The following is a 24,578-nucleotide window of genomic DNA, read 5'->3' on the forward strand; positions in this document are numbered from 1 at the left end:
TTTGTCCAACTTAATGGAGGAAACGGAGGTCCGGAGTGTGGTCGAGGCCCCGGAGCCTCGGGCCTCACCTCACCCCGTAGAGGCCCTGTACTTGGTATTGGCGGGGGACAGGCCTCTGGAGGCCGAACCAGGAATGACCCTGGAATCAGGCTTCTTTCTGCTTTCCAGGATCCTCAGACTCGGTTATAAAGTATTTTAAGGACGAAGACGGGAGCGGCAGGAGCGCAGCCTGAGATGAGTCTGGAGTCTTTGTTCCAGCACATCATATTCTCTGAGCACCAGGCGGAGGAGAGTCGCCGCTTGATGCGGGAAGGTCAGGGCCTCTGCTCTTTGAGTTGGGGGCTTGGAGCCGCAGGGAAGGCAGTGGGCAGAGCAGTGAGGGGTGGGGGAAAGACAGCTGAAAGGTGTCTTATCACAGGCACCAGAATAGGGACTCCAGAGAGATGAGCGTGTTTACGCATTTAATTTTTATTACAGTAAGGTCAGAAATAAACAGATATCGTGAGAAAATCCAGAGAACAGCAGAGCAGCTGAATGAAGAGAAAATTCAGTTGGAATCTAAGGTATTGACATACAGAACTTGCTCATTATCACTTGAAAAGGTGTTTTTACTTGACTTTTTGAGGATATGATACTATTTAACTAGTTGTCCTTCCATGTGGTGGTTATGATAAAGAATCCTCCTGCCAGTGCAGGAGACCCACCAGATGCAGGTTGGATCCCTTGGTGGGGAAGATCCCTTCCAGGAGGAAATGGCAACCTACTCCAGTGTTCTTGCCTGGAGAATCCCATGGACAGAGGAGCCTGACGGGCTACAGTCCATGGGGTCACAAAGAGTCAGACATGTATGAGCACGTACAAACACACACACACACACCCACCATCATGAAGCATGCTACTATGTTAGTGAGCGTTGTTCCATGCTGTCTGGTAATATTTAAAGTTCTGAATCTGGTGACACCTTCCACTCTAACATGAATTTGTCCTATAGAAACCAATTTAAGTCATGAAGAATTCATTGTCCCTGTTGTGGAATGGTTAACGTTTCAAAAGAGCATAATGCCATTGGAAAAAGAATGATTCAATTAAGTAGTTCCTGTGGGAAATAAGTTTAGAAGAATAAATAATTTAAGAAGTGTGCTGTGTTGATGAAACAATTGAATGTAACTTTCAAAGGAGTCTCTACCTTTTTTATTGTAATGACTTTTTTTTCCCACATTTTATTTTAATTGGAAGATAATTGCTTTACAATATTGTATTGGCCTCTGCCATACATTAACATGATTCAGCCATGGGTACACATGTGTCCGCTCCGTCGGAACCCTCCTTGCATCTTACCATTTATTTTTCAGTTTTCTGCCACATTTTGGACATGTCTTTCATCCAGAGGAATCATTTTTTTTTTCTACTAGCATTTCAGTCTTTTCTGCAGCATTTGTAAAGTTCTGTTATTTTACACAGAAACAAAGGAATCTGATGTTATCTTGAAGGTGGATTTTGAAATGTGGATAGAATTTTGGAGAGGCAGAGTGAAATATAATAGTAAGAGAAAAGTATTTGGAGCAGGGGGAGAATATGAACAAAAGGGAGGCATAGGCAAGGCATTTGTGGAGAGAAATCTACAAAGCAGGGGTTGACGCCTGGGAATAGGAGGAAACCATTGCAGGATTTTGATCAGGGAATGGTGTGATAAAAGTGGGTTTTGGAAGATCTCTCTTGAGCTTTGGGAGGATGGGAGCTAAGCACATCATCCAAATAGGTCACCCATAGCCTTGCTATGAGTGGAGGGTAGACAGCCATACAAAAATATTTATCCAACTCCTGAAGATAAATTATGTGAGCAGTGTGCAGTGGGAAATCTGAGAAAGTCTGTTTGCTAAAATAAGTCAAGTAGGCGTAACACTGTGAGAAATTTCCAGTTCTCTTTTTGGATAAAATAATCATAGATTCTTTCTCCATCTCTCAAGCTTCTTCAGTTCTTCCTTTCAATTCTTGTTCAAACACCACCCAAGAGCCCTCCCTTGTACATCTTGGAAAGATTTTTATCATAGCATTTGGGATATCACCTTATCATTAAACAACAGAGCATACTTGTATTTATGTTTGTATCCCTCATTCTTCTGTGGGCACTGTATTTGGAATTTTTTTCTTAACCATCTTTTATTCCCACAACCTGTATTCCATAACACACAGTATACATTGGTGTTTGGAGTGAATGAGTACTAAAAGGGAGATAATAGGGAGAGTTCAGTTCAGTTGCCCAGTCATGTCTGACTCTTTGCGACCCCATGGACTGCAGCACACCAGGTTTCCCTGTCCATCACCAACACCCGGAGCTTGCTCAAACTCATGTCCATCGAGTCGGTGATACCATCCAACCATCTCATTCTTTGTCATCCCCTTCTCCTCCTGCCTTCGATCTTTCCCAGCATCAGGGTCTTTTCCAGTGAGTCAGTTCTTCGCATCAAGGGGCCAAAGTATTGGAGTTTCAGCTTCAGCATCAGTCCTTCCAATGAATATTCAGGATGTACTGTCTTTTAAAATAGAATTTGGAAATATGGTTCAGTGAGACCTTAGGTCTTATTTTGCCTGTGAGTAGTAGATAAACTAACTGCTAAAAATAATTCTAAAAGCTGGTGGCATGGGCAAAGTTTTAAGAATGTCATGGTGTAGCTTAATTTCTTTTTTAAAAAGAATTAAGATACTTTCAGAATTGTTAACTAGAAGCTAATACAAGTAATAGGCAAAACATATGCAATTAAGTAATGCATAGCTAACACTTACTGTGCACTTACTGTATGTTGGGCACTGTTCTCGATGCTTCCCTTGTATTAACTCTTTTAATCCTGTCGGGAATTCTGTGATGAGGCACCATCATTAATACCTCTTTTTAGGGGAGGAAAAAGAGATTAAATGGCTTGTTCATGATATATAATTTAAAAACAAATGACAAAAAATAAAAACAAATGACAATAATGAAAGTAGTAACTGAGTAATGGCAGTGTATTTTATTAAAACATTTTTTAAAGCTCGTCTTAAACTTTTTTCTTCATGGAATTCACATATAATAGTGTCTGAAGCTTTTGCATCTAGTCTAGGGCAATATTTTTAAAAGGATAGTAATGTAAGTTTTTGAGCAAATGTTTATTTCCTGGATTGGTGAAGATACTGACTTGGCAGATAACAAATGTTAAGGAAAAAAAAAGGTTTATTCTTGAATATCTTTAGGAAATAGTAGGTTTACTCTTTGTAATATTTTCTCAGTTAAAAGCTTATTTTGCTGAAAATGGAAATGTAGTTTGTTGATATATACACATACATAAAAAGCTGATTCAAATAGTTTTCTTTGAGAGAAGAAAGAGCAAATCCCTAGCATTGTTTGGAAACATTTGTTGAAATTACTAATTAATATAGGTTCATGAATGCACATTGCTTTTTAATCAGCTCATATACGTGGGTAGTAATACAATTGCTTTTACTAATACAATTAACATATGTGGTTCACAGTTCATACAGTACTAATTTATAACTGAAATAATTTGTTTATTATATAGTCAACATGGGGGTGTGTGTGTATGTGTGTGTATAAAGATCTTTAAAGTGGAACCACAATTACAATGTAAATGACTAATGGAAGAACTGAAGAAGTAATCATAAATTGATTTCTTGTTTCTTTTATTCTCAGAGTTAATTATATGTCTGCCAATAACAATGAAAATATGTTTACTTGCATATTTGACTTGGCATTTATTGACCAATTTATCAACTAGAAGCAGCATAAGGAGAAACTAGAACATAATTTGAATGGGCCAGTGCTTGAGCTATTTGCACAGTGATACATTCAGAAAGTATTTTGGGCATTTATTTTGGAAGTTGCTTGTGGTCAAAAAATGAATTCAGGAAGTGTAGTATTTATATTTTTCTGTTCTGTAAAACCCAAGTAGCATGTAATTAGAACTTGAATGATAGCATTTGCTTTCAGGGCTCAATGAGTACTTTAAAATACATGGTTGCAAAAGTCTCAGATTATGTAGTATGAGTACTTTGTGAATTGGAGAACTTTGATATGCCTGGTTAGGTTTGGTAATGTGAAAACAGAAAGACAAGAACATGCTCTGGATTTGTGTTAATGCTTACCAATACCTATAGCTTCTGATCGTCAAGGAAAGGTTTTATAATATTGATGACAGGAAAAATCAAAATTAGGGACTTGCAGAATGTTTGTTTTTTTTTTAAGCATTTGAAAGAGTTTTCTTCTTTCAAAAATAGTAATATATGGTTAAAATTGGGACATTTTAATCTTTAGAAACATATTACAAAAAACCTAACATAAAGCCATCCTCCCTCAAGAGGAAGTAAATGGAGGAAAATCTGAGGCAGTTTTACTTTTTTCTTCTTCCAGTTTTAACCTATTTAAACATCATAACACTAATGAAATAATATTTCATGAATTTTTAAAGGAAAATGGTATTGAAATAAGTAACTTAAGGTGGCTTCATTTATTTATTTCAGAATATATGCTTTCATTTTTTTCAATTGATGAAAATTATGAACCCTCCTAGAACAGCAGGCAGAGTCTTAATCTGTTAGGACTGATGCTGAAGCTGAAACTCCAATACTTTGGCCACTTGATGCGAAGAACTGACTCATTGGAAAAGACCATGATGCTGGGAAAGATTGAAGGCAGGAGAGGAAGGGGATGACAGAGGATGAGGTGGTTGGATGGCATCACTGACTCGATGGACATGAGTTTAAGCAAGCTCTGGGAGTTCGCGATGGACAGTGAAGCCTGGCATGCTGCAGTCCATGGGATCGCAAAGAGTCCGACACAACTGAGTGACTGAACTGAACTCTTATTACCCAATTAGGGAAAGAACAAATCACAAATTATTATCATTTATAATATTGAAGCTGTGTAATTAAGATTTTTCCCCTTTTTAAGAAGTTTAATCAAAGAAAAATTTATATACTACTTATGTTTCATTTTATTGTTGATGAAAAGTTGCTTAAAACATAGATAAAAGAAAGGCATTTCTTCTCCAATTAACATTTGTTTAAATAACGATACATGTGAATTATTTGATCTTAATTTTGAAAAATAAAGTTCAAATTCTCCTTATCATAGTTTAATATATACATGTAGCTCTGTTAGTCATGACCAAGACACTTTTGAGGGTAGTTATTCCTAATTGCTTTTAATCTCTGACCTTTTCACATGAAATTACAAAGTTCTCTTGTCTTAAACATGTATAGCTGATTTTTTTAAGTTCTCATAGAAGTTTAGGTGTATTTCCCCTTTTTTACTCACCTTGGTCAGTTGTACAAGTCCATGTCCTCCCTGGAGGAGGGTATGGCAACCCACTCCAGTATTCTTGCCTGGAGAATCCCATGGACAGAGGAGCCTGGCGAGCTGCAGTCTATGGGGGTCACTGACTCTGGAGTCTCTTCTATGGAAGATGATTTTTCTTTCACATCCAAGGTACCTCATAGTTGATGGTTTGATGGATGTCCTCTTCACTCCCCAGTGCTGCTTCCAGGACATTATTTCTCTACCTGCTTGTGGTGGTTAATCCTGTATTCTAGACTCTGCCAACTTTCCTCCCTGCTCTTTTCTGTCATTTTACTCACTCAATGGGTAATCTCCCTTGTTCTTTAGAATTTGGCACTTGGTTCTCAGGCTTTCACTCTATCTCACCTCTTGCCAGCATCTTGTATGATGTCATTGTCTATATGTACTGTTCAGCTACCTTCCTGACTTCTTGGTTCTTTGGTCTCCACATGTTCAGTGACCACCTTCTCCATTCTACCTCAGCTACCTATTTCCAGAATTATATTCTGGGTGAGTCAATTATTTACTACTATGCCAACACTCAGGAGATTCCAGGAGAGATTTGATCCAATGTATATATACATGGATGTTGGCTTTAGCCTCAGCTGAGACCTCCACACTGCCTGGAAAACTGCTGCATTTCTCTTTCTCACTCTCTGCAGTGACTGTTGTAAACCTTTTACTCTGGTGTATCTTGTCCTCTCTTCTGAACTACTTAACTGTCATGATAACTTTGCTTTGTGATAAAAAAAAAAGCAACCTATAAAAGTTACATAAGCATGATACCATTTAAAAACACACAGAACAAATAATACATCTTGTAAGGGATTTATATGTGTATAGTGAAATTATAATGGCATACATAGGAATGATAATAACACATCAACTTAGTGATTATCTCTGATGGGAGTAGAAGATAAATGTAATCAAGGAAGGATATACAGGGTATTTCAGCTGTGTCTATAATGTTTTATTTCTTAAGCTGGGGGACATAGCTGTGAGGTTACTTTAAAAAATAAAGATACATCTTAAAAGTTACAGAGCAGTGGCTTTTAGTCCATTCAAAAGGTTGTGCAACCATCACTATCTGAGCCCAGAATATTTTCATCACCCCAGAAAGAAACTCTGTACCCATATTAGTCACTCCTCCCCATATTAGTCACTCCTCCACCTCCCTCAAACCTCATGAGCTCTCGGTCACCATTAGTCTACTTTCTGTGTCTGGACATTTCATGTAAGTACCATCATACAATAACATTCATATGAATAATATTCCATTGTATGGATGCACTTTGTTTTTCCATTCATCAGTTGATAGATATTGGGTTATTTCCACATTTTAGCTATTGTGAGTAATGGTGCTGTGAACATTTGTGTACAAGTTTTTGTATGAACATTATATTTCAGTTCTCTTGGGTATCCCACCTAGGAGTAGAATTTCTTGGTCATATGGTTAATTGTAGGTTTAACTTCTTGAGGAAATACCAAGTTTTCTGTAGTGTCAATTTTACATTGCCACCAGGAATATATGAAGGTTCCAGTTTTTCTATATACTCACCAACACTTGCTTTCTTGGGATATTTGGTTTGTTTGATAGCCATCTTAGGGGCTGGGAGATGGTAGTTCATTGTGGTTTGTATTTCCAGTTTCCTAATGAGATTTATATTGAACATCTTTTCAGGTGCTCATTGGCCATTTTGCAAATCTGTTTTCTAGATGGCCTACTTAATTAATGGTCATGTAATTGGTTGCAGTTCTTTTATGGGAGGGTCTTGTCTCTGAGAAGTAGTAATCTTTCTCTTAATATAACTAAAATGATTTTATTTCTAAATGAAGTAAAAGATTATTACATATAGCTTTTGTTGGACTCCCTTTTTCTCAGGTTTGTTTTCATGATCTTAAGAAAATCTAAGTAACATTTCATGGTAATAGCAGTAGAGAGCAAACCATATAACAGTATGCCAGATAGCCTTTCTATTTGCAAATGCTTATAAATCACAAAAGTTGCCCGTTGCCTGGCTTGGATCCCTGAGGTAGAAAATCTGCTGCACTGTTTCTAATTGTTTAATCTACTAGTGTGCCTGTATTCCTTTTTTAAAAAGAGCTACTCTAAATAAATTGTTTACCCTGAAATGTTAGAAGTGTTTTAAACAGAAAAGAAAAGAAATACTTCCTTCCCAGGAACTGAGACAATGATCTAATTAAAGATAGTAAGTTTGTGGCTCAGTATGCAGAAAGCATGAGATTAACATTTAGTTTGCTGGCCTCCTAAGAATATACAGCACAAAAGAATACCTTTGAAAAAGTTTACCTTTTGATTTGTGATTTCCTGGAAAATCAATTAGCTATGCTTTTCACTTCTCTTATTCATTCGCTCAACAAACATTCATTGAACAACTCTTAAATGATACCAAGAGTAATTGGCAGGTAAATTATGTAACAACCTTCTATCTTAATTAGAGGGTTGACATTAAGCAACTTCAACTATAGCAACTTAACAGTAAATTCAAAATTCTTGATGTTCTCACTTTTTAAAAATTCTGTAATTACTTTAAATTTTCTCTGTTTAATTCTCTAAAGAAAGCCTTATAATGCTTGTCATGAATTCTTTTCTAAAATGGGGAACTACAGTAGTTCACCAGATATTTTAATGTAACACTGGCATTTTCTAGTAGCTCACCACTAAGGATAATCTGATCTTCTAGGGTGTGTACCTTTGTAGTGGGTTTTTAAATTCTTGACTAAAAGAATTTTCTTGAATGTACCAACCATTCTTTGACCTCAGGGCCTTTGCACTTGGTGTCTTCTCTGCTTGAAATGCTTCTCTCAGCTATTGGTGTTTTATACACACTTTTAGCTCTCTCCTGGTAGGGAGGCCAGCTAGTCTATGAGAATGTGAGACTCAGTTCTCACGTTGGAACAGTCACATGTAAATCTTGATGGTTGGTGACCTTACCTCTCAGCTTAGTTGGCACTTTAGAGCTGTGGGTCTCAAAGTGTGATCTGTGATCCACTGTTGTTCTGTCACTCAGTTATGTCTGGCTCCTTGTGACCCCACGGACTACAGTACTCCAGGCTTCCCTGTCTTTCACTATCTCTTGGCGTTTGCTCAGATTAATCACCAACATTGAGTTGGTGATGCCATTCAATCATCTCATCCTCTGTTGCCCCCTTCTCCTCCTGCCCTCGATCTTTCTCGGCAGCAGGGTCTTTTCCAATGAGTCGGCTCTTCGAATCAGGTGGCCAGAATATTGGCGCTTCAGCTTCAGTATCAGTCCTTCCAAAGAGTATTCAGGGTTGATTTCCTTTAGGATTGACTGGTTTGATCTCTTTGCTGTCCAAGGGACTCTATGCCACACCACAGTTTGCCACACCACAGTTTTGCTTTCAAAACTCTATAGGAAGAGTTTTGTGAGGTCAAACTATTTTCTTAATAATATAAAGCTATTATTTGTCATTTGCACTGTTCTAATATGTACACTGATAGTACAAAGGCGAATATTGGCACCTCAGAACAAATTAAGGCAGTGGCAACAAACGGCGGTATCATTGCATTATTCACTGCCACACACTCACAGTGAGAAAGCAAAACCCACCAATTTCACTGTATGCCTTTGATTAAAGTATAAAAAATATTGTTTTGAAACTAACCATTCTATGTATGTGTTTTTAATATTGTGTGTGATGAAATGGGAAGTTCACATAAAGTACTTCTATATTCTGAAGTACAATGATTGTCTCACAGGAGAATATTTGTATGATTGAGTTTCAGTATGAACTAGCTATTCTTTTTCTGGAGCATCCTTTTTACTTGAATAATTGACAGATAAGTGTAGTTATTTAGACTTGAGTACTTGGCAAAATTTTCTCAAAAATGAATGAAATGACCCTGATGTCAAGGCAAATATTATTATTTTGCCAATGATAATATTCAACCTTTCAAACAAAAATTAAAATGTTGAAAGACTCAGATTTGTCACTACATGTGCACTATATATGTCACTATTTGTCACTATATGTACAGTTTCCCAGTACATAAGAGATTTTTCTGAGTTTGTAGGTGATATTAATAAATGTTTTTAATATTGCATTATAGAGTGTATCAACATTTGGAGGACTTGAATAATTCAGTGAAGGAATATTTTCGAAATGACCAGCACATGATTTTAATTGTACATGGATAGAAGATCCACTCAAAGCACAAAATAGACCAATGGTTTTTATTGTAACAGGATGAAAAATTTATTGAAATGGTTTCAGATCCCACATTGCAACTAACCTTTAAGGAACTGCCACTCATTTAGTTCCTGAAGAATATGGCATAATTATTAGGGTCTTAAAATACTCCTGTCATTTCCAACTGTACATCTGTGAGGCTAGATTTTCTTCATATACTTCAACCAAGAAACATAGTGCAAGAGATTGGATAAAGAAGCAGATATAAGAATTCAGCTGTCACTTTTTATAATAGCCAGGACATGGAAGCAACCTAGATGCCCATCAGCAGACGAATGGATAAGGAAGCTGTGGTACATATACACCATGGAATATTACTCAGCCATTAAAAAGAATTCATTTGAATCAGATGAATGAGATGGATGAAATTGGAGCCCATTATACAGAGTGAAGTAAGCCAGAAAGATAAAGACCAATACAGTATACTAAAGCATATCTATGGAATTTAGAAACATGGTAACGATAACCCTATATGCAAAACAGAAAAAGAGACACAGATGTACAGAACAGACTTTTGGACTCTGTGGGAGAAGACGAGGGTGGGATGTTTCGCGAGAACAGCATCGAAACATGTATATTATCAAGGGTGAAACAGATCACCAACCCAGGTTGGATGCATGAGACAAGTGCTCGAGCCTGGTGCACTGGGAAGACCCAGAGGGATGGGGTGGGGAGTGAGGTGGGAGGGGGGATCAGGATGGGGGATACATGTAAATCCATGGCTGATTCATGTCAATGTATGGCAAAAACCACTACAATATTGTAAAGTAATTAGCCTCCAACTAATAAAAATAAATGGGAAAAAGAATTCAGCTGTCTTCTGTTAAACCAGACTTAGAAAAGATTTGTAAAAATGCAAATGCAATGCTTCTTACTTCATTTTGTTTTGGAAAATATTATTTTTATAAAAATATATTTATTTTAATATACAACACATTTATTGTCATTATTCCTAAGTGAATTAAATATTTTAAAAGTTTCTCAGTTTTAGAGACTAGCGAACAATACAGTCAAGATGGCTAAAGGTGATCCCAAAAAACCAAAGGGCAAGATGTCTGCTTATGCCTTCTTTGTGCAGACGTGCAGAGAGGAACATAAGAAGAAAAATCCAGAGGTCCCTGTCAATTTTGCTGAATTTTCCAAGAAATGCTCTGAGAGGTGGAAGACCATGTCCGGGAAAGAGAAGTCGAAATTCGATGAGATGGCAAAGGCGGATAAAGTGCGCTATGATCGGGAAATGAAGGATTATGGACCAGCTAAGGGAGGCAAGAAGAAGAAGGACCCTAATGCCCCCAAGAGACCACCGTCTGGATTTTTCCTATTTTGTTCTGAATTCCGTCCCAAGATCAAGTCTACAAACCCTGGCATCTCTATTGGAGATGTGGCAAAGAAACTGGGCGAGATGTGGAATAACTTAAGTGACAGTGAGAAGCAGCCATACATCAACAAGGCAGCAAAGCTGAAGGAGAAGTATGAGAAGGATGTCGCAGACTATAAGTCTAAAGGGAAGTTTGATGGCGCCAAGGGTCCTGCTAAAGTTGCCCGGAAAAAGGTGGAAGAGGAAGATGAAGAGGATGAGGAGGAGGAGGAGGAGGAGGAGGAAGAGGATGAATAAAAAAAAAAACTGTTGATCTGTCTCCTTGTGAATACCTTAGAGTAGGGAGCGCCTTGATTGACACACCTCTCACCCAAGACGTGTCTGTTGCCCTCATTAGGTTTAATTACCCGATTGGCTCATGATCATATCTTAGTCTCTCAAAGTGCTCTAGCAGTTGTAAGTGGTTTACATTAAGTGGCCATGGGTGTCCGGAGCACCTGGAAACTGTATCAAAGTTGTACATATTTCCAAACATTTTTAAAATGAAAAGGCTCTCGTGTTCTCCTCACTCTGTGCACTTTGCTGTTGGTGTGACAAGGCATTTAAAGATGTTTCTGGCATTTTTTTTTAATTTGTAAGGTGGTGTGTTAATTCTATGGTCATTGGCTAGAAATCCCGAGTTCTCAACTGTACATATCTATAGTTTGTAAAAAGAACAAAGCAACCGAGACACACTCTTGATGCTCCTTGCTTGGTGTGGAGGCTGTGGGGGCAATGCCTTCCGGAGGGGCCGTAGCTCAGGGCGTGCACTGCGGGGCTGGACCTGTGGACACTGCAGTGGGCATCCATTTAGCTTCAGGTTGTCTTGTTTTTGTATATAGCGACATAGCATCCCGCTGCCATTCTTAGCTGTGGAAAGGGGAGGGGGGTCAGCAGGCATGAGAAGTGTTTTGGATCCTTTTTAGTTGAAGTGCGGTAGTTTTAAACTGTTGTTTTTTTTTTTTTTTTAAAACAAACTGTAGAACTGTTCATTGTCAGCAAAGCCAAGAGCCACTGCACCAGTGAAAGTTCAAGAACCTTCTGTACTAAACACGATCTGCAATGTTCTGTTATTTTTTTTTTGTATGTTTAGAATGTTGAAATGTTTTTGAAGTTAAATAAACAGTATTACATTTAAAAAAAAATAAAAAAAATAAAAGTTTCTCAGTTTTAATCTTTGATACTGAAAATATTTATAGATACAACTCACAAAAATAATTAAATAAAATTCCTCAATAATTTTTTAAGGCTGTAAAATCTTAAAGACCAGAAGTCATAAAATAAAAAAGTTTGACCCTCCCTTAGGTCCATATATAAAATAATATATAAACCATATATAAACCTCATGCCATCTCTATCTCTTTCCTGGCTTCTGCTTTATTTTTCTTTGTAGCTCTTAATTTCTCTTGACATTTTTATGTTGATCTGTTTACCGTTTATCTTTCCTTGTGCCGCATGTGTGCTAAGTTGCTTCAGTCCTGTCCAACTCTGTGTGACCTTATGAACTGTAGCCTGCCAGGATCCTCCGTCCATGGGATTCTCCAAGGCAAAAATATTGGAGTGGGTTGCCATGCCCTCATCCAGGGGATCATCCCGACCCAGGGATCAAACCTGCCTCTGTTATGTCTTCTGCTTTGGCAGGTGGGTTCTTTACAACTAGCACCACTTGCGAAGCCCTTGTTAATGTAATGCGAAGCCCTTGTGGATGTAAACTTCTCACGGAATACATATTCATCTGTTTTTGTTTACTACTGTTATTCTTACTATCTAGAACAGTCTGAGTTACAGTAGGTTTTACATATTATTGAGTGAATAATTTTTTTTCTCTTAGAATTCACTGTTTCTCTTTCCTCTTCTGTGAATTCTGCTTGTGACATCTGTTGACCTTTTCACATGGTGGTATATTTTTTTATGAGCCTTAAAATTTTTTATTGTGAACTTATCTTTAGTAGAACTTTGCTTTCTTGGGAGTCCTACCTAGTCTCGATAAAAAAGATGTTCCTAAGGAGCAGTTTCAACCCTGCTGCCAGAACTGTGCAGATTTCATTTGTTCAGGATAAATTTTCATGTTAATTTTTGGGCTCAGGATTTCTGCGCTGCCTGGCTAGGAGACATTTGAATCTCACATCCATGAACAATTCAAGTGTGGGTTTGGGGGTTCTAGGGTATGATTCCTTTTCTGTTCATGGATCAACAGAGGCAACTCACTTTTCTGCCGCATCTCTAAACCGGTGGTGAAGTTTTATTACTCCACGTGCATAGCCAGCATAGGCAGTTTTTTTTTTTTTTGCAAAGAGCAGAAGCAGCATTTTAGTTGAAAAGTCTGATAGTGTTGAAGTCGTTATACTTATTCCTCTGCCTTATTTCCAGACTGAGAGGTAGTCTCTGTCAGCAGTTTCCTGTAGGCACTTTTAAAAGTTGATGTATGGTTAATTTAAGATGTTGTGTTAGTTTCAAGTGTATAGCAAAGTGATCCTATTACATATATATAATACATATATAACACGTTATCCATATATGTATCAGTTCAGTTCAGTCACTTAGTTGTGTCTGACTCTTTGCTACCCCACAAACTGTGGCACACCTGGCCTCCCTGTCCATCACCAACTCCTGGAACTTGCTCAGACTCATGTCCATCGAGTTGGTAATGCCTTCCAGGCATCTCATCCTCTGTCGTCGTCCCTGTCTCCTCCTGCCTTCAGTTTTTCCCAGAATCAGAGTCTTTTCCACTGAGTCAGTTCTTCACATCAGGTGGCCAAAGTAGTGGAGCTTCAGTATCAGCCCTTCCAATGAATATTCAGGACTGATCTCCTTTAGGATTGACTGGTTGGATCTCCTTGCAGTTCAAGGGACTCTCAAGAGTCTTCTCCAACACCACAGTTCAAAAACATCAATTCTTCCATGCTCAGCTTTCTTTTTGGTCCAACTCTCACATCCATACATGACTGCTGGAAAATCCATAGCTTTGACTAGATAGACCTTTGTTGATAAAGTAATCTCTCTGCTTTTTAATATGCTATCTCTAGGGCTTCCCTCATAGCTCAGTCAGTAAAGAATCTGCCTGCAATGCAGGAGACCCAGGTTCAATTCCTGTGTCAGGAAGATCCTGTGGAGAAGGAAATGGCAACCCACTCCAGTATTCTTGCTTGGAGAATCCTATGGACAGAGGAGCCTGACAGGCTGCAGTCCATGGGGTCGCAAGAGTCAGACATGACTTAGAGACTAAAGAGAGAGAGAGGTTGGTCATAGCTTTTCTTCCAAGGAGTGTCTTTTAATTTCATCATTGAAGTCACCATCTGCAGTGATTTTGGAGCCCAAAAAGATAAAGTCTGTCACTGTTTCCATTGTTTCCCCATCTATTTGCCATGAAGTCATGGGACCAGATGCCATGATCTTACTTTTTTGAATGTTGAGTTTTAAGCCAAGTTTTTCACTCTTCTCTTTCACTTTCATCAAGAGGTTCTTTAGTTCCTCTTTGCTTTCTGCCATAAGGGTGGTATCATCTGCATATCTGAGGTTATTGATATTTCTCCCACCAATCTTGATTCCAGCTTCTGCTTCATTCAGCCTGGCGTTTCTCATGATGTACTCTGAATATAAGCTAAGTAAGCAGGCTGACAGTATACAGCCTTGACGTATTCCTTTCCCAATTTGGGACCAGTCCGTTGTTCCATGTCTGGTTCTAACTGTTGCTTCTTGACCTGCATACAGATTTCTCAGGAGGCAGGTCAGGTGGTCTGGTATTCCCATCTCTTGAAGAATTTTCCACAGTTTGTTGTGATCCACACAGTCAGAGACTTTGGCGTAATCAATAAAGCAGAAGTAGATGTTTTTCTGGAACTCCTTTGCTTTTTCTGTGATCCAACTGATGTTGGCAATTTGATCTCTGGTTCCTCTGCCTTTTCTAAATCCAGCTTGAACATCTGGAAGTTCTCGGTTTACATGCTATTTAGGCCTGGCTTGGAGACTTTAGAGAATTACTTTGCTAGTGTGTGAGATGAGTGCAATTGTGTGGTAGTTTGAACATTGTTTGGCATTGCCCTTCTTTGGGATTGGAATGAAAACTGATCTTTTCCGGTCCTATGGCCACTGTTGGGTTTTCAAAATTCGCTGGAATATTCAGTGCAACACTTTAACAGCATCATCTTTTAGGACTTAAAATAGCTTAGCTGGAATTCCATCACCTCCACCTGCTTTGTTTTTAGTGATGTTTCCTAAGGCCCACTTGACTTTGGACTTCAGGATGTCTGGCTCTAGGTGAATGATCACACCGTTGTGGTTATCTGGGTCATTAAGATCTTTTTTGTATAGTTCTTCTATGTATTCTTGCCACCTCTTCTTAATATCTTCTGCTTCTGTTAGGTCCATATCATTTCTGTCCTTTATTGAGCCCATCTTTGCATGAAATGTTCCCTTGGAATCTCTAGTTTTCTTGAAGAGATCTCTAGTCTTTCCCATTTTATTGTTTTCCTCTATTTCTTTGCATTGATCACTGAGGAAGACTTTCTTATCTCTCCTTGCTATTCTTTGGAACTCTGCATTCAGATGTGTATATCTTTCCTTTTCTCCTTAGCCTTTAGCTTCTCTCCTTTTCTCAGCTATAACATATATATATGTGTGTGTGTGTGTGTGTGTGTGTGTGTGTGTGTGTGTGTGTGTGTGTGTATTCTATTTCAGATTCTTTTCCATTACTGGTTCTTATAAGATGATGATATTCCCTGTGCTAGACAGTAGGTCCTTGTTATTTATCTATTTTATTTATAGTAGTATATAATATGGTAGTCCTAAACTCCTAATTTATTTCTCTGCTCTGTCCTACTCTCCCCTTTAGTAACCATGAGTTTTTTTTCTATGTCTTGTGCATCTATTTCTGTTTCATAAATAAGTTCATTTGCATCACAGATTCCACAGATAAGTGTTATTGTATGGTATTTTTCTCATCTGACATACTTCACTTAATATGATAATCTCTAGGTCTATACATGTTTCTGTAGATGATATCATTTAATTCTTTTTTTGTGGCTGAGTATTATTCCTTTGTATTATGTATGTATACCACATCTTTATCCATTCATCTATCATTCTTGACATGCTTCCATGTCTTGGCTATTGCAAATAGTGCTGCTATGAACATTGAGGTTCATGTATCTTTTCAAATTATAGTTTTATCAAAGGATATGCCCAGGAATGGGATTGCAGGATCATATTGTAACTCTATTTTTAGTTTTTTAAGGCGTCTCCAAACTATTTCCATAGTGGCTGCACCAATTTTCATTCTCACCATCAGTGTAGGAGAGTTCCTTTTTCTCCACACCCTCTCCAGTATTTATTATTTGTAGACTTTTTAATGAAGGCCACTTTGACTGGTGTGAAGTGATACCTCATTGTAGTTTTAATTTGCATTTCTCTAATAATTAATGATGTTGAGCATCTTTTCATATGCCTCTTGAGCATCCGTATGTCTTCTTTGGAGAAATGTCTATTTAGGTCTTCTACCCAATTTTTGATTGAGTTCTCTTCTGACATTAAGCTGTATGAGCTCTTTGTGTGTTTTAGAAATTAATCCCTTGTTGGTAGCATCATTTGCAAGTATTTTCGGTCAGTCCGTTGATTGTCTTTTGTTTTGTTTATGGTTTCCTTTGCTGTGTAAAAGCTTATAACAACCCATTTGTTTGTTTTATTCCTGACTTTATCCAGTTTCATCTCCCTTTGGCTTTGACTTTGAGTCGTATTTGAGCATTCTTAAAATCCTAGCCCCTGTTGCCTGTATCCAGATACCCCTTTGGACTTGAACTCTAGTGTGATGACTTCTGGCATGATATTTCTCTCTTGTTTTTTGGCTTCCCTATGTTAATGATATATGTTTTAAATTATTTATATTTTATCCAGCATTTCTCTGTCTTTGAATAGAAAATGAGTCTTTTCTTGCTCTTATTTTTTAGTGGACATATCTTTATTTGTACCTCTTGAGGACATCAAGTAGTTGATTAGCAAAAAATTTGTACTTTATAGTAAAATTATTATAGATATATACAGTATTTTCTCTCTGTAATTCTCCAGGCAATTCTCTTTTTCTCTTCTATTATGGTATTTTTATAGGGTTTACGTTGTTATTCTGTGAGAACTGTTCAGACTTACGTTTTGCCAACAGTTAGCATATATAAATTGTTCTTTCCCCCATTCTTGTTTTCTTGAGTTCTTGAAGAATGAACTGTCTTCTTGGAACTAAAGCTGCTGTTTGACAAGTTGATGTGACTATCGCCAACCTGTTTCTAGCATTATTGTGGAATACTTGACTGAGGTCTGATCTTCTCTTGCTTGTGTGCCAAGTTTTCTTATTATGAGCAGGAAAATGTATGTTTTAAAGAAGCTGTGACATTTTATAGATCTTCCGTTAAAAGCAGTACATGAAAATTCACTACCCTCAGCATTCCATTGTTTTATATCCTGACAGAACAGGAAGATGTAGTGATAGGTAAGGTAAGGTTCTGCTTCCTAAGTTGTCAAATTGCACAGAAGTCACCTTATTTCAAAGTAGCTCCCCAGGGAGAGTCTTTCAGATTAAGAAGTATCATTACAGACTGTTCCTGGCCTATCACTATTTGTATTTTACTATTCTTTCCCTAGTCAGGTTAATGCCTAGCTGAATCAGCAGTTCTCTAGAAATGGGAGTTTTACTTGAGGAAAAGGAGAAGAAGAATTTTGAAGATGGAGGGTTCTTTTGAGAAGGTTGTCTATGGACTTTGGAACCCCAGATGGGTTCAGAAAAGGTGAATGGAAACGGTCAAAGGTAAACTGGCTATGCATAGCTGTGCCTGTCATCTCAGTGCTGCTGGGAAGAATTTCTTATAGCCTTTGGTGCTTGTGTGTTCTTATGAATTGTTATAGCCTAAATTAATATTTCAAGATTAGTTGAAAGGCTGCCTACCTCAGCTTCTTTGGTTCAAGCTAGTTCCATGGTTTTAAATATAGTCCAGGTTTTCTTAGTTAAAATTCTAATCAATTCCTCCCAAGAGAAGACAGAAAAGTGGAAGGAATGGGAGATATGTGACCACCACAATAGGAAAATAGACCAGGCTATTACTCTAAAATGTTCTTTTCTTCTTTATTATCAGCTCCTGCTCCTCTCAGTCTTTTTTTTCCCTTAATATATATATTTTATTGAAGTATAGTTGACTTCTAATGTTTCAGGTACACAGCAAGGTGATTCAGTTATACATATATACACATATTATTTTTGAGATTATTTTCCATTGTTGGTTATTACAAGATACTAACTAGAGTTCCTGTGCCATACAGTAAACCTTTGTTGCTTGTTGCAAAAGTGTCTTTAAAATTAGAAATCTAGTATTCTATTCATATAAGTCAAACAAGTGAAATCAAAATGTCATAAATTTTTTAGTTAGGCAAAAATTCTTAAGTTTTCTAAAATACATATACATACTATTTATGTATGTATATGCAAAAGCTTTTCTGCTACACTTGATAAAGGCTTGAGAAAGAACACAAAAAAAGAAGAGATGGAGAAATTGGAAAACATAAACTAAATGAAATGGGAGCACTGGATATGAAATAGAAAAAGTGAAACAACCTAGATAAAGTAAAAGATCATCATATAGTCCAGTTGCTTTTAATCATGGCTGCTCATTAGAAACATATCTGGAGCTTTGGAGAAAAAAAGCAATACCTGGGCATTTGTATTTTTCAAAAAATTCCAAGATAATTCTGATATGCATCTGGATTTTTAAAAAGTGATTATAGGTTTTTCTATTAAATTATATAGATTTAGTGATATAGAATTCTATTATTTTTCTGTTGACCAATCATGATACAATGGTATTTAGTGAGTAATAGTTACATAATCACAGTAGTAAAAGATGTTTATCAGTTTTCATAATCAATAGCCAGACAAAAAATAAAATAACTACAGTTGTAAGCCATAATGGGAACATTAACCTAACAGTATAAAATAATTACATACAATTTGTGGGGTCAAGCAAAGTGATGTGGTAAGTGGAAATGCAAAAATGCACATGTTTGCTTCCACCCAGCCAGTATATGTCTTTTGGTTGGTGCATTTTAATCCATCTACATTTAAGATAATTATCAATATGTATGATCCTATTGTCATTTCTTAATTGTTTTGGGTTTATTTTTTGTAGGTCTTTCCCTTCTCTAGTGTTTCCTGAGTAGAAACGTTTCTTTAGCATTTGTTGTAAAGCTGGTTTGCGTGCGTGCTAAGAGTCGTGTCCAGCTCTTTGCTGTCCTATGGACCGTAGCCCACCAGGCTCCTCTGTCCATAGGATTCTCCAGTCACAAATACTGGAGTGGGTTGCCATGCCCTCCTCCAGGAGATCTTCCCAACCCAGGGACTGAACTCACATCTCTTAGGTCTCCTGCATTGGTAGGTGGGGTGTTTTTTTGTGTTTTTTTTTGCTTTTTTTTTTTTTTTTGCCACTAGTGCAACCTGGGAAGGCCAAAGCTGGTTTGGTGATGCTGAATTCTCTTGACTTTTGGTTGTCTGAAAAGCCTTTGATTTCTCCATCAAATCTGAATGAGAGTCTTACTGGGTAGAGTATTCTCGGTTATATGTTCTTCCCTTTCATCATTTTAAATATATCATGCTGTTCCCTTTTGGCTTGTAGAGTTTCTGTTGAAAACCAGTTGATAACCTGACTGGAATTCCCTTGTACGTCATTTGTCGCTTTTCCCTTGTCGCTTTAATATTTTATCTTTGTCTCTAGTTTTTGTCAGTTTGGTCCTATGTGTCTCGGGGTGTTCCTCCTTGGGTTTATCCTGCCTGGGACTCTCTGTGCTTCCTGGACTTGGCTTACTATTTCCTTTCTCGTGTTCAGGAGGTTTTCAGCTATTATTGCTTCAGATGTTTTCTCAGGTCCTTTCTCTCTCTGTCCTCTCCTTCTGGGACCCCTGTAATGTAAATGTTGGTGCATTTAATGTTGTTCCAGAGGTCTCTTAAGCTGTCTTCAGGTTTGTTTGTGTTTTGTTTTTTTTTCTTCATTCTTTTCTCTATATTCTGTTCTGGGGCAGTGATTTCCACCATTCTGTCCTCCGGGTCACTTGTCTGTTCTTCTGCCTCAGTTACTCTGCTATTGATTCCTTCAGGCGTATTGTTCATCTCTGTTTGTTTGTTCTTTAGTTCTTCTAGGTCTTTGGTAAACATTTCTTGCATCTTCTCCATTCTGTTTCCAAGATCCTGGATCATCCTCACCATCACTATTCTGAATTCTTTTTCTGAAAAATTGCTATCTCCACTTCATTTAGTTGTTTTTCTGAGGTTTTATATTGTCCCTTCATCTGGGGCAGAACTCTCTGCATTTTCATCCTGATTAGCTTTCTGTAATGTGGTTTTTGTTTTAGCTGCTGTGGGATTGTGGTTCTTTTTGATTCTTCTGTGTGCCTCTAGCGGATGAAGCTAAGAGGCTTCTATAAGCTTCTTGATGGGAGGGACAGGGTGGGAAAAACTAGGTCTTGCTCTAGTGGGCAGCACGTTGCTCAGGAACACTTTAATCTAATTGTCTGCTGATGAGTGGGGTTGTGCTCCCTCCCTGTTAGTTGTCTGGCCTGAGGTGACCCAGCCCTGGGGTCTGTGGGCTCTGCGGTAGGGTTAATGCTGCCCTTCAAGAGGGTTTATGCCAAGGGGGACCTTCTAGGACTGCTGCTGCCGGTACCCATCCCTGTGCTGAGCCACTGCCAACCCACACTTCCAAGGAGACCCTCCAGCGCTAACAGGTAGTTTTGGTTCAGTCTCCTGTGGGGTCACTGTTCCCTTTCTCTCGTATTGGTGTGTGTAGGATTTTGTCTGTGCCCTCCAAGACTGGAGTCTCCGTTTCCCCCAGTCTTGTGGAAGTCCTATAATCAAATCCCACTGGCTTTCAAGGTCAGATTCCCTGGGGATTCACAGTCCCTTTGTCAGATCCCCAGGCTGGGAAGCCTAACGTGGGGCTGAGAACCTTCACAAGAGTGGGAAAACTTCTTTGGTATTATTGTTCTCTAGTTTGTGGGTCACCTACCTGGCAGGTATGGGATTTGATTTTATCATGATTGTACCCATCCTACTGTCTCACTGAGGTTTCTTCTTTGTCTTTAGATGAGGGGCATCATTTTTTGGTGTGTTCCAAACCAGGTGGTCTGGTATTCTCATCTTTTTAAGAATTTTTCACAGTTTGCTGTGATCCACACAAAGGCTTTAGCATAGTCAATGAAGCAGATGTTTTTCTGGAATTCTCTTTCTTTTTCTATGACCCAGTGGATGTTGGCAGATTGATCTCTAGTTCCTCTGCCTTTTCTAAACCCAGTTTATACATCTGGAAGTTCTCAACTCAGGTACTATTGAAGCCTAGCTTGAAGAATTTTGAGCATTACTTTGATAGCATGTGAAATGAGCACAATTGTGTGCTGGTTTGAACATTCTTTGGCATTACCTTTCTTTGGAATTGGAATGAAAACTGACCTTTTCCAGTCCTGTGGCCACTGCTGAGTTTTCCAAATTTGCTGACATATTGAGTGCAGCACTTAAACAGCATCATCTTTTCAGATTTGAAATAGGTAAGTTGGAATTCCATCACCTCCTCTAGCTTTATTCATAGTAATGCTTCCTAGGGCCCACTTGACTTTGGACTCCAGGATGTCTGGCTCTATGTGAGTGACCACACCATCATGGTTTTCTGGGTCATTAAGATATTTTTTGTACAATTCTTCTGTGTATTCTTGCCACCTCTTCTTAATCTCTTCTGCTTCTGTTAGGTCCTTATCATTTTTGTCCTTTATTGTGCCCATCTTTCCATGAAGTATTCCCTTGGTATCTCTCATTTTCTTGAAGATAATACTAGTCTTTCCCATTCTATTGTTTCCCTCTTTTTTTTTTTTTTTTTGCATTTTACACTTAAGAAGCCTTTCTTATCTCTCCTTGCTATTCTTTGAAACTCTGCATGCAATTGGGTATATCTTTCCCTTTCTCCTTTGCCTTTTTCTCTATTTACTATACCTTGGATATATCAGTAAGTATATATCTAAGTAAACAAATTTTAATGGTAGCATAGTTTCCCATTAAATGGCTATTATATATTTTTCTCTAACTGATTTCCTATTTATAATGCAATTATTAATATCATTGTGATGATACTTTTATCCATGCATCCCTGTACACTTATGTTTTTAGGGTAAAGTCCTAGAAATCAAATTGGTAGATACAGTTGATCCTTGAACAACATAGGTTTGAACTGCATGGGTACGCTTACATGAAGATTTCTTTTTAATAAATACTGCAGTACTGCATGATCTGGTTGATTGACTGTGAGGATTAGAACTGTGGTTATGGAGATCTAACTATGAATTATACATAGATTTTTACCGTACCACGGATCAGTCTCCCAACCCCTGTGTTATCCAAGGGAGGGTCAACTGTATTCTTAAGGCTTCTGATAATTTTCAAATTGTCCTCAGAAAAGTCCCAGGTTGTATTTCCACAATTTCACTATTTGTGTGATAGAAATGATTGATTTTCTTTACAAATGTGTCAACAGTGACATCTTTTATGGCTTTAATTTGAACTTTTTAGGTTACTTATATTTTCATTTGTTAGTATTGCTCATAGTTACCTTGTGTATTGCCTAATAATATCCTTTTCTGGTCTTTTTCTCACTGAATTCTAGCTTTTTATATGCAATAGGTATTAACTCTTTCTTTGTCATTTGTTGAAAATTTTATTATTTGTAACTTTTTAAAATCAAAATTTAGAATCTTTGTGTTACTAGAATTTTTAAGCCTTTTGTTTGTTTTTGAAATTCATTGTTTAAGCAATGTCTTTTCCAGAACTTTTACAGATTTTTTTCTTACTCATAAATAAAAATGATTGCTTATTTTTCTCTTGGGTAAATGTCACATGTTTCTCATTGACTGGAAACACCATCTTTATGATGTAGCTATATATATATATATATATATTTACACACCAGCTTGTGTTTTTGTGTGAAACTGTATATTTGTGTCTGTTCTAGTATATTCTATATAATTCTGTTAATCTATTTGTTTTGTCACCAGTATCACATTCACTTAACTTACATTAGCTTTACAATATCTTTGATGCTCTGGAAGAACAATTTCTTTTTTAGAATTTTCCTGATTCTTTTTGTTTGTTTTCCAGAATGAATTCAAGATCATTTTATCAAGATCCAACAAAAGTATTGGAGTTTTAATTAATATTATACTCATTTTATTTGGGGAGAACTGATATGTTTAAAACTATGAATCTTCACATTCACAAATACAGTGTGTCTTTCTATTTATTTATACTTTCTTTTATGTTCCTCATTATAGACTTTTTCATATATGTCCCAGATACTTCTTGTTGAGTTTACCTGTGGTTTTATTTATTTTGTTTTTGCTGTTATAAATGGGATCTTTCCTGTTTTTTTTCTACTTGTTATTCGTAAATAGAAAAAAAATATTAGTTTTTGGTATTTATTTTGTTACTAGCCTTTTTACTGAACTCTTCATTATTTCTAACAGTGTCTTGGATTTACTAAGTATACAATAATCATATTTGCTTGAAGACATGAAAAAGAAAGAGAACTGTGTGCCGGGTTTTTGAATCATTCTCTCTCTTGTTCCTTTTCTTGATATATTGCATTAACAAACACTTCCAGAACAGACCTACATAGCAGTGGTCTTATCAGGCATCCTTATAATCCTTAGTGAAAAGAGGAGAGATGAGCCAAGACTTGACTGAGGTGAAGGAATGAACCATGAGGAATCTGGAGAAAGAGGTTTCTAGGCAGAGAATAGCCAGTGCAAAGGCCTTGAGGAGAGGGTATGGCTGGATGTTTGGGAAATAACAAGCAGACCAGTGTGGCTAGAGAGGAGTGATTGAAGAAGAGACTGGTAGAAGAAAAGGTTATAGGGGGAATAAGGGAGTGCAATCGTGTAAAGCCTTACGAGCAATTGTAAAGACTAATGTTTACTAACATTGAACCTTCTTTGCTTACTGTGTCATAGTGAGTTATTCTGTAAGCACATTGCATCTGTGGTTAAGAACTGTGTTTATAAAAAAAATGTGCTGTGTCCTCAGCGCTTCAGTCGTGTCTAACTCTGCAACCCCATGGACTGTAGCCTGCCAGGTTCCTTTGTCCGTGGGATTCTCTAGACAAAATTACTAGATTGGGTTGCCATTTTCTTCTCCTATAAAAAAAATAATAGATCTGTTTTTTAATATCCACAACTGATACAGTATTCACTGAAGTACTCTAGTGTTTAAATAGTTAAGTAACCTTTTTCATAGTCAATACAAACACATTCTTACCCCAGTTACTATGATTATGAATGTGGAAACTTCTACCAAACTTTCATGATGTTTTCTTGTGTAATGTCTCTTTTACTATTGGGCAGAGCATTTTATCAGCAAAATATCAGATCCTAAAACCTGAAATTATTTTAAGCAACAGCATCCACAGCAAAGTGTAGATTATACTTAGTGCTTTGTTTCAGTTCAGTTCAGTTCAGTCGCTCAGTCGTGTCCGACTCTGCGACCCCATGGACTGCAGCATGCCAGGCCTCCCTGTCCATCACCAACTCCCGGAGTTTACTCAAACTCATGTCCATTGAATTGGTGATGCCATCCAGCCATCTCATCCTCTGTCA

At 37.5% G+C, this 24,578-nt stretch overlaps 2 protein-coding genes across 2 annotated transcripts in view; both read left to right on the top strand.

Annotated features, from left to right (window-relative positions):
* Positions 1-234: 234 nt before the first annotated feature.
* CCDC172 (coiled-coil domain containing 172) overlaps positions 235-24,578 on the top strand; it is a 54,032-nt gene continuing 29,688 nt past the window's right edge. Inside the window, exons 1-2 of the mRNA XM_061163168.1 lie at positions 235-313; positions 478-563. Coding sequence (XP_061019151.1) covers positions 235-313; positions 478-563 — 165 coding nt within the window. The remainder of the gene's footprint in view (positions 314-477; positions 564-24,578) is intronic.
* LOC133070769 (high mobility group protein B3-like) lies at positions 10,563-11,899 on the top strand. Its single transcript, XM_061163167.1, has one exon. It carries the CDS (start codon positions 10,581-10,583, stop codon positions 11,178-11,180), a length of 600 nt encoding a protein of 199 aa, XP_061019150.1. The 5' UTR covers positions 10,563-10,580; the 3' UTR covers positions 11,181-11,899.

This window comes from Dama dama, chromosome 15 (assembly GCF_033118175.1).
Source record: "Dama dama isolate Ldn47 chromosome 15, ASM3311817v1, whole genome shotgun sequence".
NCBI classification, from domain to species: Eukaryota; Metazoa; Chordata; class Mammalia; order Artiodactyla; family Cervidae; genus Dama; species Dama dama.

Bases quoted from the DNA above. Each gene is read 5' to 3' on its own strand.
- LOC133070769 (XM_061163167.1), top strand. From the start codon at position 10,581: ATGGCTAAAGGTGATCCCAAAAAACCAAAGGGCAAGATGTCTGCTTAT.